This window comes from Telmatherina bonti (assembly GCF_933228915.1).
Source record: "Telmatherina bonti genome assembly, chromosome: 9".
Classification (NCBI taxonomy): domain Eukaryota; kingdom Metazoa; phylum Chordata; class Actinopteri; order Atheriniformes; family Telmatherinidae; genus Telmatherina; species Telmatherina bonti.
The window spans coordinates 26,525,330-26,545,013 of record NC_136627.1 but is presented as its reverse complement, the minus strand read 5'-3'; the positions used below and the strand labels follow the sequence as shown (position 1 = coordinate 26,545,013).

The window sequence follows — 19,684 nt, the reverse complement described above, 5'->3', positions numbered from 1 at the left end:
CACTTACTGTTCTCTTTTTAAGACATATGAGAGCTCTGAACAGAAGATCAAAATTAATCATTACAGTTGTGTGGGTTTTTTTTTTTTTTTTTTTTTTTTTGGTTTTTTTTGTTTTGTTTTTAATCAATCAGACCCTGTCCTTCTTTTGGATAATAACCTGGTCTTGTTGTGCAGATAAACAAATATATAATGGAATATTTAGGTGAGAATCACTAATTATCATAAAATAATGGAGTAAATAAAACCCAGGACATGCATGTGAAAGTGAAAGACTGTTATTTCTGAGCTCAAAAAGATTTTTTTTTTGCTAAGGCAGAATACAACTGTCCTCTTTAATTAAACCATTTGTAGCAAATAAAAAGGAATCTTACAAAACACTGAGAAGCAAATGTTCCTCGCTTTGATGTCAGTTAACGCTGACTGTGAATAAAAGAGACACAGAAAGGGTGTACAGTACATTTGAAGCTTTGCGATTGCTAATGGTGGAAGACCTAAAAACAGAGCCTGACGAAAAAGAGACGCTTTCATCTCCTCTATTCTGCAGGTTACTTCCAATAAATTACAAGCACAACAAAAATCTTGCACATACACTGTGTAGGAATGATTTACACATATCCACAATGTTGAACATATTACCCTCACTCAGTACAATATATATATATATATATATATATATATATATATATATATATATATATACACATATATATATATATATATATATATATATATATATATATATATATATATATATAGGTGAAATTGCTCATTTCTATTTCAAGCCCAGGGGTTGGTTGCTCCTCTAAATTGATCTAGTGAACACAGCTGCTTCTAAGAAACCTGCTCAAACCTGATAAGCTCAGTTACCATGGCAAGCTCAGACATCAAATATGCTTCATTTCTGATGGGAAGGAAATGTCATGAACTTTCTCAAGTAACAAATCTGCCCCCTCCCCCTTCCAAAAAAGTAGAAATGAGTCTGACATATTGGAGAAATGATTTGAGTACTGCACTTCACCGTGGACAGTAGCTCCAGTTGTGTTCAGCCTGTCACTGCTCCATCACAAATGTGTTGGTCACCTACATACATATTTATACTTCACACCATTCCTTATACCACTTTGTGGCTAGAGTATGAATTTAAAAATAATCAATTAATGTTAATTTGCTGGTAATACTTAAAAAATAATCCCCAAATCTTTCATGGTCTAACTCAAGATTTGTGGAAGTAAAGTGTAAATAAAACCTAATCCTAGCTCGAACCTTTTTTTTTCAATGTGCAACAGCAACAGATGTTATTTACTTAAGTCTCATTGCTTGCAAGGTCTCAGACTTTGACTCGTGATGTTTTCACTCTGGCAGGCTTCTTGGTAAGGGGTAAAGTAAGCCAGAAGGTGGACAGAACAATCGGTCAGATGCAGAGATTCAAATCCAAGTCTGGTACCCTGACTCGAGTTGTGCTGATGTTGCATTTCCAATAACTCGACTCTTGACTTGGGCTATGATTTGAGATGTTGGGTATTAAAAAATTAATTAAAAGGGACAAGTAAAAGGCAGCACATACCGATGTCCGTGTTGTAAAAATCTAGGATGATGGCAGCAGAGCAGCAGCAACAAACGTTAGCTTGGCTACATCTGTGTACTCAAATGATGTGAGCTGAGCTCCATCCAATCCACTGAAACTCCACTGAATGTGTTCAGAAGAATATGGAGACATTTTCTGAACAGCTCAAAGTAGGGGTGGGAAATCGAATAAAAAAATCAAATATCTGGATTTTTTTCTTCACATTTTAAAATAGTTTGTTTTGTTTAAAAAAATGTTGGTTTTTTTTTTAAAGTAAATAAAAATAATACAATATAAAATTTTTGTCTTGTCTTCTTGGGCATTGTAGCAGCAGAATGATGGTCTATCTACTGGATTGGTTTTTCCTAATTAACATCAAGAAAAATGACTATAAAAAAATATTTTGCACATTTCTTTTGTTTTTAGTCTACAAAAATCAGTAATATTGAAGGAACTTGAGAATTGGAATTAAAATCGAATCGGCACTCAAAAAATCATAATAGAATTGAATTGGGATGGAAGCATGTCATCACAGCGCTAGCTGAAAGTGACTTGTGACTAGTACATGTCATTCAAAAACGTGAGACCTGACTTGGACTTGCAAAAAAGGACTTGTGAACACCTCTGGTGAGATGTCAATGGAGCTTCATCTGCTGACAGTAATATTTACATTACCTGCGAACATGAGGCATAAGTAATGAAACCTGGAACAAAAATCACAGTTTGGCTAATGGTTCACAATGATGTCACTTGAAACCTGCAAAAGCTTACCGAGTCAAAACCTAATGGAACATGCTTTAGTTTGATCCATATGGCTCTCATGAACTAGTTTTATTTGGGGCTCTGTCTATTGCTGTGTACAATATTTGCTCAGAATCACAGCAGGATCCCTCCTTCCCAGGACATTTCGACAGTTTGACATGCTTTTTCAGCTTTTTACTTGCGGCAAATAGCACACAGCTTCATTTAAGTTGATTTTACTGAATCATCAAATGTGAACCAGAATGATTTTCCATTTGTGGTTAAGGAGTTAAAGTTGGTAAAAATTATTTTCATATGTTAGGAACTACTTTAAACAACATCCTGGTTGTTGAGTGTAATAGAATATATTTAAAGTGGAACTATTATGTACATTTCAGGCTAATTTATTTTTATTTCTGAGACCAGAAGGGCTGGGATTGATCAAATTATTGTCACAAATCGCTTTATTTACTTCAGACCGACCCTCTCCATAGGCTGTCAGATCAGCCTGTGGGCAAAACGAGTGGATTGAGACTCTTCCGCATTAAGCCCCGCCTCCCGCCACTGCACTACATCGGGAGCGCGCACCACACCTGCTTTCGCCGTCATTGTAACATCTCATAAACAGAAGGATTAGGCTAATATGAACTCAATTAAAAAACAAAATACAATGTCAACACATAGCATACAGCCCTACATGTTGGAACCTGAATCAGACCCTGAAAACGAAGTGGAAAACAGCAACGAATGCAGCAGGATGTCTCTCTTTGGTAAACTCACCAGCCATCGTTGCAAATAACTTTATCCCACGTTTTCCACCCGCCTGATGTATTTGTACATGCTCTTGTTAACCAGTAGAAGGTAACCAATCACCGAACCTTATCCCCGGGACATCACAAGGATTTCCAAGTAGAAAAAACTCTCTAAAACGACGCGTTTTTCGTCGCTATGGAAACCGAACGGAGAGCGTGCTGGAACTCAAACTCAAACTCAAACATGTGTTTAGGTGATAAAAAACGGTGCCGTATATATATATATATATATATATATATATATATATATATATATATATATATATATATATATATATATATATATATATATATATATATATGTGTATATTTATATATATGTATATATAGCTCATATTGTATGTGATTTTATGATTGACTTTTTGCCTTAGTTGACATAGGTGCAAACGAGATCTTCACAAAGCAGGTCATATTCTCCTAATTTTATGCAACCTGTACAGAAGATTAATAACTTTTGAAAAAAGTTATTAATCTGACCAGTGTTGCTGACCAGTTCTTGTACAAAGCAGTTTCAACACAGTTTGAGATAAGCAAATGTATTAAAAGATAGTCTTTGATCCAAAAAGGTAAAGAAGATCAAAGAGTTTAACCCTTTCATTTAATTTTAATAGCTTTAACCTAATATACGTACATGCATGATTATGACCTCCGCCAAGGAGGTTATGTTTTACCCACCGTTTATCTGTTTGTCTGTTAGTGTTCAAGATAACTCAAAAAGTTATGGACGGATTTTCATGATATTTTCAGGAGTTGGAAATGTGAAAAGAAAGAACTGATTTCATTTTGGTGGTGATCCTGATCACCGTTTGGATCCCGGAATTTTTTTAAAGGATTCTTTAATATTATGCTTAGCCAAAGTTTGCGCTCTCCGAGTGCTTTTCTAGTTTAGAGATGGACTGATCAATCACTTTTCACACAGTCACGCTTCACATTTCAGGTGATTTTGTGCCAGTCAATACATAATGGTTCACATGACAGTACAGCTGCAATGACAGAAACATCCTAGCCTCTCTCTCACACACACACACACACACACACACACACACACACACACACACACACACACACACACACACACAAACACATAGCATTGCCATAGAATTACGCTCCAGTGAACAGCTCTAATAAAAAAGAAACAAACTGGTAATTTAGGAAACCAATCTGATTTAGAATTTACTCAAAACACAACTAGTCTGCAAAAAGGCAAATACGCTTAGACTAAACAAACCATGTGGACAGACCAATAAATATTTCAAATTTCTTGAAAGAAAGGGATGCCCTGTTATAAAAAATTACAAGAAATAAACAAAAGACATTCAGGACTGGGAAGGTTTCAGGTTTTTGTATCATCCCTGAAAGGTTTGTGAGATAGATGAGCTACTTATGCTGTCTTTAAGAGAACATAATTTCCAGTGACATTCATCTATAGTTCAACAAGGCTTTGCCAACCAAATTCTGCAAACAATACCAAGGCATGGTTGCAGTGGAGGATGGTGCAAGGACTGGATTGACCTGTCAGAAAATGAGAAGAGTGGTTTTATAGGAAATTTGGACAATGGCAATCCCATACTGTTGCACCTCAGATTATGTTTGTTGAAATAACAGGACAAAACAACTGAAACTTTATTCAGTGGGATCCTCAGCACACAAAAGTATTTTAACTTGTGCGAAGGAACAACAGAAAATGGTAAAAACTTTACAGTCCCAGCTTACACTTTATTGTGTTGCAGGTTTGAATGTTATAGATTAATGCGTACTAGAAAATGAAAGTTGACAAGAAATGCACATTGAGCCCTTCAGGTTGAAACCGAGCGGATTAAGAGAAAGAAAAAAGCATCTATATCTGTAGTTTCAGGGCATATGAGCTGATAATAGAAACCTGCCTCCCATAACATTTCCAATCATTATTTCTCCGCTGTCAATACCTTTGATTGGGAAATGATTAGATAAGTGACATTAACAGCAGCAGCTGGGCTCCAAAACTTAAATAATTTCAACTGGGAGTGTAAAAAAATGCTGGCTGCCAGGGGCGTTCTTGTGATGGGGAAAGAAGAACTAATAGGATTTGTGTAGAAAATAGACACCATAACTGGGATAAAAACAGCTGCCTGCGGACACAGATCCAAATAACAGTCACTTTATTCAAAACAGTCTGACATATCATTAAATATACAAATATATATATTTGTGAAATGAGTCAGTTATAGCTGTCTAAGTGCCAGTAAATGGTCAGGTACATACATATATGAGATAAACTTGTACATTTTCTGTAATATTATAACATTTTTAAATGATTAATAATTTATTTATTCTGACGCAAGTGAGGTATAATTATTATTGTTGGATATCTAGTTAATCAAAATGCATTGTCATGCAGAACCAGCAGCAGAATTAAGATTTTCTTTGTGCTTTTTCACTCAAGAAGCAGCGGCACTGCTGCACAAATCATTCATCAATTAGCTGAAATGCTCAGTGTCCCTCAGAGAGACATACAGAGTAATTAAATTGCTAACTATTGAACAACATCAGATGATAGTACCAGAAATTAATACGCCGGTCAAGCTATCACTAATGTGACTTCTGTGAGAGGGCTGACATTTAAAATCGGTTCGGTTAAAAATACTCTTTAACGCTGGCTCTAAATGGAATTCCAGGGACAGAAACATCTCAGGGTCAGTGACAACGTTCACGTTATCCTCCTGATCTCTAACATCATGTGCAAAACCATTTGAAGCATAGCTTTTTTTCCCATTTGGTTTAAATGCTTCTGGTTTAAGCTCCACAGCAGTGCTGGTACAATTTGGATGTTTTGGTTTTCATGTTATAAGTTTGGAAAAAATTGAAAACAGTTATGCGATTCAGCTTTTTTTCTCCCAAACTTGTTAGTTTGCAGAGAAGCAGATTTCTTCTGGGGTCCAGCAATGTGAAATACCTCTAGGCTGGTGCATGGTTGTTCCTCGTGGTGCTAAGAAGAAAGTCCTCTCATCAAACCACCCTTGTTGAAACTAACAGCACCTGAAGAGGCTTACAGGCAGGAGCATCACCTCAGGGGATGTTATGGTCATTAACCCTGACTGAGTTCAATCCCCCAACATCCCCAAAACCCAAATATACCTGGGTTTGACAGACTCCTGAGATTATGATCTTTGGTTCAGCCTTGTTTGCTGCTTGGTAGATTCTTTCTATTTTCAGCATCAGCAGCCTGAGGTGTTCATTTTAATGGCAACAGCTTCACCATCACCACAGGGACCATAAAGAGTGAAAGTTTGATCCACAAACTAAATTGATGTCACAGTTGCAATAAGCACCAGGGGGCTAGAAAGCTACCAAAGACGGAGGATTTATAGAAACAACAAAGCCTGTTTCAGGGGGATTTGCAGTAACATACACAGTGAGCAGATGAGGTAAAGCGCAGGACACCGTGCCTTCAAAATAAAAGGATTTAGCTGCATGCCAACTTTAATATGAGTCATTTACAGAGGATTTTTTTTTCAGAAAATATTTTGTCTTTATGTAATAAAAGTACTTCACAGAACTTCCAATTCTCAACTATGTCGCCTCATCACTTTCTCACTGGAGAGGATGAAAAGAAAAAATCACAAATCATGAAATGTTGCGAAACATTCTGACTTCTCTCCTTGTGGCGCTCTAATTTCTGAGGTTGGGTGAGAAGTTCAGAAGCCTGTAAGAGGCTCAGAGAAGTCCCACTTCTCCTAGCCCACATTAGGATGAACCAGCTGAGGTGGTTAAGGCACCTGATACGGATGCCCTCACTTTATAGGTTTATGTGGCATGGCCAGCTGAGACTCTGGGGTCGACCCAGGACTTGTTGAGAGATTACATTCTCCAGCTGGTCTGAAAGGAGCGCCCTATTTCTCAGAAAGGGCTGAAGAAAGTTGGTGGAGAAATGTTCACGTGGGGAGTTTAAGATTTTTTATTGATACCAAAATCGTTGTGAATGCAGCAATTGATCCAGTTTCCTTATCAATGTTCATACTGATTTTTCAGCTAATTTTAAATGAGGAAACAAATATACGTACTACAAAGATTATGAATATCAACACAACTGATAATCTGAAATCCTAGATCTAAATTGTCTCTTTAAACTATGCCAATAACAATATCTAATTATCATTTATCTCCTCTGCACCACGAGGAAGAACTTTCTCACATCTCATAAAACTGCTCATTTTAAACATTTCATTGTTTTACATCAGATTTTGAAAGACCTCATAACCTAGACCTTCTGAAATGTGTGTTTTTGATCGTTCAGAAAAGGATGCAAGCCTTTCACAACTCATTTTTGTGAAAAAGATATCCGTTTACCCTTGACGTTTCCTGCCTGCGCAGCAAGTGTGATGAGTTTTAGCTGAGATACAAGCAGCCAGAGAGCTAATGCTGGGTGCAGCAACAGATTCGCAGTACACATCTAAAACAAAAGAAATTGAAAATATTGTTTCAACTGAGGCTTCTTAGTGAAATAATACTTTTAAATGAAGCAAGACATTTATGGTAACTTGCAGATTATGCGTCTTCTTGGCGAATAGTAGCAGTAACACAGTGCATCAAATTCACCGAACTCCCATGTTATTTTTTGAACATGCTGCTGGCATTTCCACCCCTTTTTGAAACACTTGTTTGTTGTTATTACCTTGTTTTCATTGTTATCACCTTTCTCTGTGAAACAAGCTCATGTTTTTTACTTATTCTTCCTCTGCCATGACTCCCTTTTCACAGCACCACATACAAATAGTTTCTCATTGCTGATATGCAATCAGTGAACATTTCCAGCACCTGCCAACATCGATAAATAAACTGATAAGATAAGCTCCAAGGCGTACAAATGTGACGTTACCAAAAAATCTGAACTACTTCTCTGGTGGAAAAGGTTGCCAGTTCCCATTGCTATCCACAGAAATGGCAGGAACCGAGGCTTCAAAGCAGAATGTTGTAATGAGAAGATCACTTCTATTTATTTTACCCATAGTTTAACTGTTGTTGTCTGATCAGTGCAATCCGATGCATCTCTGGCAAAAGCAGCTCACTTGCCCTGAGGAGGCAAGCAGTGGATTGTGAATAACTCATTCTTCATACGAACATTTCAGTATGCAGTGGCAAAGCTGTGCTTGGCAGGCATAACGTTTACAAGACAGAATCTGGAGTCTGTGATTGGACAGAAGCTGAGTTTCTATCCAGGAGCAAAGCCAAGTCAAGACAGACTTTTGAAATGTCACTGAATAGAAAATATGTTTTCATTATCTGGTTTGGAATGAGTAAACATCAAAGTGTAACGCTATCAACAGGTGGTCTAGGCAATGCACATGTCTGTATTAAAATGGGTTGTAGCCTCATATTTAGATACAAAAAGACACAAAAAACAACTTTATATAAACGTGGTCATATAATATAGAGAGAGCTGGAGGAATGGGTTTCAGCTTGGGATGTTGGGTCTATTCTGTCATGTTGAAGGGAAAATGTAGGCTTACTCGATTAAGAAATAAGCGACTGTTTGTGTGATCGGTCATGTGAGTAATGGCTTTCATGTGCTTGATACCTTAAAGCATCGAAACTCTTTGTGAAGGCATGAACCTCGTCACGCTGGCATAGGTGGAGGAAGCTTTTTCAGATTATTTTATTTTCAGACCTTTTCAGCCTCCACAAATAACTGCACTGCATTAAAAAAAAAACTGCTGATAAGAATGAATCTAATGACTAGATGAAAGGTAGGAGTCTGACGTTCAGCTCAGTTCATGCCAGATATTTAACTTAACAATGGTGCAGAAAACAAAGTGCGCTTCACCAGGCAGGCATCAAAATTTAATTAATCTATTTGACGTCCTGTTAAGTTTTACTGAACCACAAACCTCATGATGGACGTGCAAGGTGATCATATTTATTATCCGCAGTGAAATATTTTTAAAAATGTTTTTAGTAAAGTAAAAAGAAGAGGACATGCATTTTCCTTTGGAAGGCATTACATGGGAATAAGGAGACACTGCAGGAGTGCGGCATAATCTACTTTTAATCTAAGACAGAATAACAACAATCTATGGGTCCAAGTTGCCTATCCACTGCAGGATTGACCTGAAGGCCCTTTTTTAGCCTCACATAACCACGACTGAAGCCCGCAAAGGTTGCACCTCAGCTAAATGACAGCATTAATCTGGCCCCAACAGCCCTCCCCTCCATCTGGCGAGACAGCCAAGCATCAGGAAAAAGGGACAAGGATGCATCCGGCTCTTCAATGAATACTAATCTCCCATCTATGGTCTGGACAGAAAAAAACAAAAAACAAAAAACAAAAACCTCTCTGCCTCCAAACACCCCAGTTTCGTCTTTATACGCATGAAATGTCACCAGTTTTGGAGGGTTATCATTCAGCATTTTAAAACTAACCTATCATCTATCAGGCCGGGCAGAAAACTCATACAACACCACAAAGAAAAAAAAAAAGCTCATCCCCTTCACGATACCAGCCCAACAGAACTATAATCTTCTGGCATCTTAGTGCAAAACTCATCTGCTCCTCACAGACAACCCATTTTCAAACTGCACAGTAAAGTGAAAAAAAAAAAAAAAACTTGTTTTTTCTTCAGGAGCCAGCAGTTTTATTCCATTTACCTTTGAAATCAACCCTTCTCCTTGTTAAAAACAATAATTTCAAATGCTGACAAGCTAACAAGGCTTTTATAGATTAATAAAAAAGTATCTTGAATACACTTGTAATGCGTGAAGAATGGCAGAAACTATGTGAAGATCTGTTTCACTTGTTTAACACATTTGTCGAGCTATGAACACCAGCACTGATTGGCTTCTTTGTCCAAAACCTCAACATAAAGCAAATGCAATAAGCAGTCTTGTACTGTGCATGTAAGTGTGTGTGTGTGTGTGTGTGTGTGTGTGTGTGTGTGTGTGTGTGTGTGTATCTCTACTTCACACAGTTTTTTTCCAGCCAGGCCAAAGGTCCCATTTATAGAGGGAATGGTCCTCATTAGTGTGTGCCATTTTCCCATAGTGCACCTGGACTAAATCATCTCGACCCTCACCCACGCCTGAGGTGTAAATGACACACTCCGCTAAGATTCAGCGTTTATCGCCTGCGATCAGCAGGGAAACCAGCAGCGGTACAAATGCAGCTCGCCTCATTTTGATGCAGTTTCCTACGCAGAGCTGCAATTTAAAAGCTGTGACGGTGTCATATCTGCGATGAGATCGAACGGCCTCGTGACAAAGTAATTGGTGAAAATACGTCCAGCCTGTGTCCTCTCCCCAGATGAGGCACACATGATGGTCGCATCATTAGTGAACATGGACAGCGATGAGAAAGTAAAACAAAACTGTTTCTCCACACGCTCAGTCCAGCTATGATTCTTTATGACTCACGGCAATGAATGTATATTTTTATTTAAACAAACAAAAACATCAAAGTCATACTATGATGGCAAAACAATTATCAGATATCAGAACATGTCAGTGAGCGACGGCCGTTCATGAGCTGAAGTTCTGCGACTGACATAAAATGTTGATGTTGCTATATGGAGCAAAACATTTAATGATCCATGTAGGAAGAGTTCATCTTCTTTTATGTGTGAGAACATACATCAGTCTAAATCCTCATTGCACATTATATAAGATCCTTGTATTTTAAAACAAAAAAAGTACTTGGGCAGCGCAGACCTCCACCAAGCCGCTCATTCCCACTGATATTGTGATTTCAACCTTGCGTTGTAGCCCTACATTCAATTTATAACAATATACACTACAAGATTCTAGGGGTGGGAAAACTGAATAAAAAAATTAAAAATCTGGATTTTTTTGCATTACAATTTTAAAATAGAATTTTTGTTCATTTTTTTTTTTTTTCAAATAAATAATCCATTGTAATTTTTTTGGTAATTTTTATTGTTTTTATTGATCTTTTTACTTGTCTTCTTGGGCATTATAGCAGCAGAATGATGGTCTGGCTACTGTGTTGTTTTTTCCTGATTTAAATCAAGAAAAATGACTAGTAAAAAATGTTTTGTACAATTTTTTTGATTGTTTGTTTTTAGTCTAGAAAAATCAGCAATATCGGGGAATCATGAGGATCGCAAATTCAATCGAATCGGCACCGAATCCAATCGGGACAAAAACATATCATCACAGCCCTCCTAGAGTCCAAGATACAATGACAATGACTCCACTGTGTCTTGGCTATAACGTGGTGTTTGTTGTATGTTTATATCTTAACCCCTTGGAGCCTAACCTTAGAACCACTGGGCAAAAAGTCCAATTTTATAAATATGAAGTCTTTATTTCGCCCTTTTACAAAATCTGAATTTTTTTTTAACAATTTAGATTTTGGTATTGTCATCATTTATTACCATGTGATAGGTCAAAATGATTGTAGTGTAATCTTCTGCTTTCTACCAGAGGGTTGGAGACCAGTATTACATGGTGTGCAACATGGTTTGAGTAAAGTTTTTACCATAAAGTGATGCAAAATGTTTCAGAAACTTTATGCATCAAATTTAACACATTTGGCTTTATGGGTTCATTTTTGCTCCTGCGGTGGTTAAAATGACAAATATCCCTATTCTTTTCCTGTTCTGGGTCGCAGTATCCAGAATTAGCCAGGACACAGTCTTTGACAGCTTGTAAAATCTATTGGAAACCTCTGTATTTTTTGGCCAAGAACTCTGACCATTTATTGCGGACTTATATGCATATATACTAAAATTTGGTGATATCTTGCAATTATAGAGTCCTTCAACAAATTCCTGGATCCAGATGGAGATCACCTGCGCTCCCAAAATTGAGTGGAATCTAAGTCAGAATAAGACTCACTCAAAAGCAAACAAAGAAAACAAAAACAACAAAGAAAAAAACCCACAAAAAAATCATAATTAAAAACCATCCAATGATTTTTGTGTAAAAACAGAGATAAATGCCAGCAAAACAAAACCTCTACAACCTTCTTGTTGGAGGTAACGAGACAGTTTGATGTATTAATATGACAAAAGTCTTACTGATTGGCTTCGTGTTTCACTCACAGCTTTAGATAAATTGCCTCTGATTTGAATCTTAAATAAGTTGCTTCGTCTTAAGTGTCACGTAGTGGTTTCATAACATTTTATTATATTAGGAAATGTTTGTTTTTCCTGCTTTTGTTTGATGGCAGTAGTCACACCCTTCAAAAAGGTCACAACATACACAGCTGTCTCCAAGGAACAGTATATTCTGTTTTCTTACATATGAAACCCCACTTGCCTCATCTTCACTGTCACTTAAAAACATAGAAGTAAACTTTAATTATTTTTACTCCACTCTTCTCTATCTTCAGTTAAATTGACTTTTTCTTTTTTCTACAACTGTTCATTTCGTCTTTCTCTCCTGTTATGTGAGGTGCATGTTTGTATCTGCTGGAACTCAAAGGTCAGTGTTACAATCCCAGCTGCATCCGAGGCTAAACCGTAGATTGTAAGCTCAGGAGTCTGTCAAACCCAAGCATATGTGGGTCTTTGGGATGTTGGAGGATTGAACTCAGTCAGGGTTAATGACTGTAACATCACCTGAGGTGACACTCCTGTCTGTAAGCCGCTTCAGGTGTTGCTAGTTTCAATAAGTCTGGTTTGATGAAAGGATAACAATTATCCAGGTGGCTTGGTGTCAGTCCAGCCTTAGCTGACTGCCAGTACATTGGTACTCAAATAGGGTGGATCACACAGCATTTCCATTGACTACTGTTATAAAAGCAAGTTGAAAAATGGGATTGATGCGGTTTCGATAACAACATAAAACTGTCAAGCCAAAATACCAAAAATAAATAACCTATATTAAATAAACACAAGCCTGAGGATGAGTCATCAGATGATAGATGCCAACTTGAACCAAACCTGGTAGAAAGAACAGTTGCTACAAAACTGCTGACCTTTCACGTTTAACGTGTAAATCAAGCAACGGTCCCAGACTCCCCAAGAGTCAGGTGGTACTGTCACGAGGAGGTGGTGGAGGTGAGGATCCAAATGCAAGACTGGAGGCAAGGAATGCTGAATCTAGATGTTTATTCCATGAACTTGACAAAGGAAAACAGGAAGCTAGCAAAATGAACCAGCAATGAGGAACAGAAACCAAAGGGTATAAATACACATGAACAAAACGAGACGCAGGTGAAGTGAATGAACTAAATGAGACCAGGTGAATCTAACAAAGAGGAAAGTAAAACAGGAAACCAGACATGAGGGAACTAAACAGGGAAAAAGTACAAAAAAAGCAGGAAACCAGGAAAAAAAAGAGAACACAAAACATCACATCATGACAGGTACTGCAGAAGCCTTTCAGATGGCACAATACTGTGTGTGTGTGTGTGTGTGTGTGTGTGTGTATAAAGCACTGTTTAAACTTATTTGTGCAGCTTTGGCTTGAAAGCATCTTTCCCACTTGAAAAATTGACAAAAATCCAGAAGAGCCCTGATTTCCACCAGCGCTTAAATGCACCATATGCACAAAGCTGTGCAGCAACCAGAAGCATTAAAGGAGTCTTAAAACCTTTCCCGCACATATAAACTGATCTGTGTGCAAAGGCAGTTTTCTCCGTGCGTACCAGGCAATTCATGCACATGTATTTAACATTTTGTCTGCATAGAGGCCTTTTTGAACATAAAAGTATTCCATATTGAAGGTAAAATATTTGTATCGAATTTTAATGTTTGTGCATTTTTTGTAATTTGTGCATGTGGTAATTTAATTTTGAGTTCATAACTTCTAGTTTTTGTGTGTGCATTTAAGAATACATTTGCAAGTACACTAAAGTACACACAAAATGAGTTTTTGCAATTTACAAGCCATGTATTACACAAACACAATTTCATTGCATCAAAAAACATTTTCCAACAGCAGCAGAAATATTTAAAAAAATTAAAGATATAAAGCAATATCAATAAAAAAAAACAAAAAACAATTAAACAACACGATAAAAACAATACAAGCAACAAAAGCAAACTCTTTCTGAGTAAAACGCCAATGAACAGAGGAAGGTCTTAGGAAGGGATTTAAAATAAAGGAAATAAGGGAAGAGAGCTACATCTCCTGAATGCCAGGAATTCCTTCGCAGTCAGAGACGTATTTACTACTATGAAGAGAATACACTAACACTATGCTGAGTCGATCTGGACTGTGTGCAGCGGACAGAAAATCAATAATGTAGTTAGTGTAGCAAAAATCAAAGTGAGCCATTCAGCAATCAAAATGCAGATGCAGTGAACATTTTGGGTCATGATCTTCCTGTTGATAAAGGGGACAAAATGTGCGTTTAAAATGGGGCCAGACACAGCCAGAAAACTGCAACAGTTTTGCTGCAAACGTGCCATATATGCAAAATGTGCAATATTCTTGCAACAGGATGCGGCTTCACTGTGTTTACCTGAGTGTAAAAAGCATCAGAGTTAACATAGTTTTACATTTATCACAGATTGCTTGCCTCAAAGTCATATCAGCTCAGTGAGCCGGTATCCAAGGCTTCAATCAACGCCTGTCAACCTCCACTGCTGCAACTGTCCACACGGATGACTTTATGTTCCCATGCAACCATGTCACTGCAGAGTTAAACACACAGCAGCTGTTGTGTGTGGGAACATGTCTTTATTCACCATTGTCCTTTTTAGTGTGTGGTGAGCGTAAGCCAATTAATTTGACCCAGTTTTACATGAGAGAATCCTTTTTCATGGCTGTGGCCCTTTCTGCCTGCAGTCTTTCTGTACCCTCTACAGGGGTCTTCTGTGAGTTCATGACACGCAGAAAAGACTGTGGTCAATTAGGCTCCTTCATCAAACGCCCACACTGAGGTATGTGTCAGCCTCAGACGTACGCTAGAAAAAATAAATTGAGCCCCATAAAGAAGCTCCGAAGATGCAACAGGCCAGGGCCGTTATCTCAGCAACTGACAAGGAAGAGTGATAACTGACACGCTAGCATGAAAGGTTTTCTGATTATTAGCCTGCAGGAGAGGAGAAAGCTGAGACACTTTGTCTTGTAAACAGCACTGAATCGATTAGTCGATCAGCAGCAAGATAATCAGCAACTAATTTGAGGTAGAATTAGGTCATTTCTAAGACAAAAACAGAGATGAAGTACCAAATGTTCTCTTCTTCTGGGGTTTAAATGTTAGAGTTAACAGCTTTTCTTTTAGAAAACATCGGTGCAGATGGAAAGACGAGTTACATAAATTTTAAACCTTAAAACTCTGCTTTCTGAACCTGTTTGATGGCACAGTGAAATCTATTATCTGTATGTGGCTTGACAAATGACACGATACAACTTTTTCATCCTAGTTTAATAGACAAATTAATGGAAACAAAAAGGAACTTGTAAACAGCAGATCTTCTTATCTTTTGCCTGCAACTTTTAATCCAATAGATGTGATTAAAATAAATTAGAACTGCCCTCTGGTCTACCATTCTGTCTCCAGGTGGCATTCACATTACCTGCCTTCTCCCAATATCCATATCAATTTCATTTAATGTAATTACATATAATTTCATTTCATTTCATTCTCATATTAATACAAATGAAGTATCTGCCACCTCCTGTCTCTGTTCTTCCATCTAGCATCTCGTCTCTGGGCATCATATTGTTTTCCTTCGTTCATGCAATTTGAAACTAATGTGTCAGAGTCAAACTATTAAGTAGATTTGCTTCTGTTTTAGCTTGTGTACATAATTAGATTAGGCTCAGTCTTTTCCTTTGCAGTTTTTCTAAATGGGAAAAAATCTTAAACATCAGCAGAAGTCCTGCTAAAGTTAGAATAAACACTGCAAAAGTGTCCACACTCTAACGTTGAAGAAATTTGCTATAGACAGTCAAAAGAATCCAACAATAATCAGGCTAACACTTTTTCTTTTCCATCATTCCTGCACCCAATTGGCATGAGCAGTTCTTGGTTATAGATCTGAATACAGTCAGTCTCAGTCAGCTCTTGGGTTGCCAGAGCTGGATAATAGGAAACAGCTTCATCAGTTTGCAGCATAATGCACCTTGTGTGATTAGTTGTGGTGTTTTGTTTGTTCGTTTTTATACATTGTGAAAGACCAGGCTTGACAACATGCTTGTTGAAGTATTTTGACTTCCACTTGCAGAAACCAGATCACTGGAGTGTAAGGTTGTGTATTGAACTAGAGTAACAGAAAAGGCAAAACTGCAACTTCCCAGCAGAAAAATTGCACAAAACTTATAAAGACAGACTTAAATACAAAGACTCTTCTTCTGAACTCTCTCTGAGCTTTTACCCTGTAATCTTGTCAAACCAGCAACAGTGAGACTGAGCAGCAAAACAATCTCCGCTTAAATCTGTAGCGCTTAATGACAGTTGTGTGCATACAATGCTTTGCAGTCAGAGAACTTTAATGATACAGATCTGGTAATTAGACTTTGCTGTTTATACGGAGAGCACTGAAAACAAGGTCTGTTCAGGGCTGGTACAAAATTCCAAGTACTGGTGCTTGTATGGATATCAGCTCAAATGTGAACATCACCCAGCCCTACTGGATTGAGACTCCTTATTTCCATCCTCTGGAAGCTGTGGAGGCCTGCCAAAGCTCTGCACTGATAGTTAATTCTCATGCAGCAGCTTGCAGAAAATACTGTTTGTTCCAACTCCGGACCATGACCGACTAATTTCTTGTTTAGTTAATCATAATCAGAATTACCCTAAGCTCTGCAAGTTCTTCTCTGAAAAGGGATATAGCTGGCTCACAAACATCAGCTTACACCACAGCCAAGTGGCTTCCTTCTCATTATAAACCAGCCGTCAGTAAACACAATCAGCTGAAGACATGACAATATTTTAATAGCCTGGCCAGAGAGGAAGACATTTTAGCCGGAGGGGCAGGGGTGAGTTCGGCACACCATGCCACCTTGTCACAATCCTCAAGCCTATCTGAGCTATCAGATGGGCAACAATATGTATGATTAAACATGCAGGCTACTGAACAGTACAGTTCAGATGAAATTTATTGCAGTTAATGGGTACAAAACAGGATCCAGAAGGCAGCCAAGTATTAACAGATTTATTTTAGTGGCCAATTAGCCACGGTTCTTCCCATGGAAAGCAAATGAGATGTTCTGTTTCATCAATACAAGCTGGGCTCCCTATGCTCATTTAAGCTCAATTTTGGACAGACGAATTTCTGACAAGAAGGATCCCCTTGACAGGCAGGAAAAAAGGAAAATCCAAGGTCCAAATGAAGAAAACCATTGAATCAATAGAACGGGAAGCAGCTGGAGTTGTTGTTCAGTGAGCCGTGAACTGAGTTCATCTGTTTTATTCCACTAAAGAGCAAACCACAGCACAGCAGATGTAATGAAACGCTACATCAATTTCTATGCAGGAACACCGAATTAAAACCATACATTTCAGATAAGGTAAGCAGGTAGCTACTGCTGTACTAAAAGAAAAACATCAAAACACACACACACACACACAAGCTATTTTAAGTAAGTTGGGTTTAAAGTTTTTATCATTTTCTAATTCTCAGTTTAAACCAAACATATCTGGACACATAAACCTTGATGCCTGACCTCCATACTGGGAGGAAGCCAGCATTTTGGAAGGAAGCGCTGTGCATCACAGCTGACAGCAGCAAGACAGAAGCTTCTTTTTTGCTTTGGAGCAGCTCACATGATGCAAGTATGGGTTCACAGGAGATTAGCAAAATCAACCGTCACCAAAACTCTGCGTATTGAAACTGCAATGTTTCTCTTTTTCAAACAATATTTATGGCTAATTCTCCTAAAACTAGTAGAATTTCTTATGCAACGTTGTAGTGTGCAAAAGAACTCACAGGAGAGAAAAGCAAGGCTTTTAAGTAAGTAATTAAGTAAGCCTATTTAATTAGAGAGCTGGGATTTCTTATTCAGATTTGTTTAATGACATCCTTCTTCTTCAGGTAGACTCCTGCGTCTATTCTATTTCTAACCTCATAGCGGACAAAAATCATCAAAAGAAAGCAGAGAAGTAACAATGTTTGACTTCTTTGAAATTCATTTGAGCATTCAACCATGCAGCAACATTATGCTCTCTTAAGATGAGAAGTACTCTGCTGTAAGCTTAAAAGGGGACCTCTGTTAAAACACACACACAAGTGAGGACTGCCACAGTGGAATTCACAGCAGTAAAAATTACATAGGGCTTATTTTGTAAATTGTCTGCAAGCTTGTTCCTGCATTTATATTAAAAAAAAAAAAAAAAAAAAAAAAAAAGGTTCTTGGAGGAAAGAGGAATAAAAGGCGTGTGCTCTTGCAAGACACTTATTTGGGACCTGAACAGGCAACTAATGCTTAAAAGTCTTGTGGGGAGTAATATGAGTGATGCATTTGAATGCATTTACACTCCCTCAGGGTTTCAAACAGCTTGCATGGAATTTTAAGTACACAAGAGTGCAGTTCAGAGGGCCACAGTGCAAACGCGCCTTTATTAATCACAGTAAACCATCACAACTTACTGTTATGAAGGACATACGTTGGTAGAAAGGAAAGGAGTATTTTATTTTTATTTATTATTTATTCTACGTTGTGGCAGGAGCAAAAGGGGAGTCTGGCGACAGGGAAACCGTGACTAAATAAAAACAAGCAGTTTCCCTTGAAATAAAGTAATAAAGTTCCATAACTCATCAAATTGCTGCTGGTCATGTCGCTTTCTGAATGTTAAATGAATTAATTAGCCTACCTGGAAAAATCCATATCAACATCAGCATGGCTCGAAGTCTCCTCTTTATCTCCATGACGCAACATCCACCGGCTGCTCCAGCAGCTTCTTTGAAAGCTGACACCAAACACTCGGCGCACTCCAAAAGCTGATGTTTCAAGGCAAGCTGTCTTCAGGTAACAATTAACTGTCCGCTAAAGAAAGCAGCGAGTGGAGGTCTGCAAGTAAAGCTGCCGCTCCTGTTCCCATCCCGCCTGCAGACAGCGGCTGACATGGCAGGGCGCACCGGCGGCTCCGCTCCTCCACTGCGCGCACAGCAACCAGGATCGCGCTGTTCAAGTTTTCTTTTCTTTCTCACGCACCTGATGCCTTCAAGCCAGGCTGACACACCTTTACTTGTGCTGTCGGTCTGTGCTGGAGTGTGTTGGCGCTTCTTGCACTGCTCTTACAGTATAGTGTAGGAGCTTATTCACCCACCTGAGCTGCTCAGTGTCGCCCTCTTGGAAACAATCACAAGTACTTGCTTGAAATGTCAACTACTGAACATTTAGTTTATTATCAGTATTATTATCATCATAATCTTTATTATGATTATCATTATTTACGTTATTATTTGCATTATATTGAAATTTTATTCTGTTTTTGACATTTTGTTGTTCCAGACTGTATGGAAATGCTGTTTAAATGAGATTTCCAGAACAGAAAACCTCCTGAGAGGTAAAGCTGGGGTAGTTTATCTCTTAACGCTTTTCACTCGTTTTATTTTGAGAGAAACATCCATTGACAGCAAAAACACTTCAATTCATCTCTTTGCTCTTAACAAATTAGACAAATCCGATTAAATCCATGACCCAACCTTTTTATTCATTCATAAACTTTGCCTATTAT

At 38.0% G+C, this 19,684-nt stretch overlaps 1 protein-coding gene across 1 annotated transcript in view; it reads right to left on the bottom strand.

Moving 5' to 3' along the window:
• Positions 1-18,872, bottom strand: part of esamb (endothelial cell adhesion molecule b) — a gene marked incomplete at both ends in the record, with an annotated part of 58,619 nt that extends 39,747 nt beyond the window's left edge. The window contains one exon of the mRNA XM_079246379.1: positions 18,818-18,872. Coding sequence (XP_079102505.1) covers positions 18,818-18,872 — 55 coding nt within the window. The remainder of the gene's footprint in view (positions 1-18,817) is intronic.
• Between the last annotated feature and the right edge of the window lie 812 nt (positions 18,873-19,684).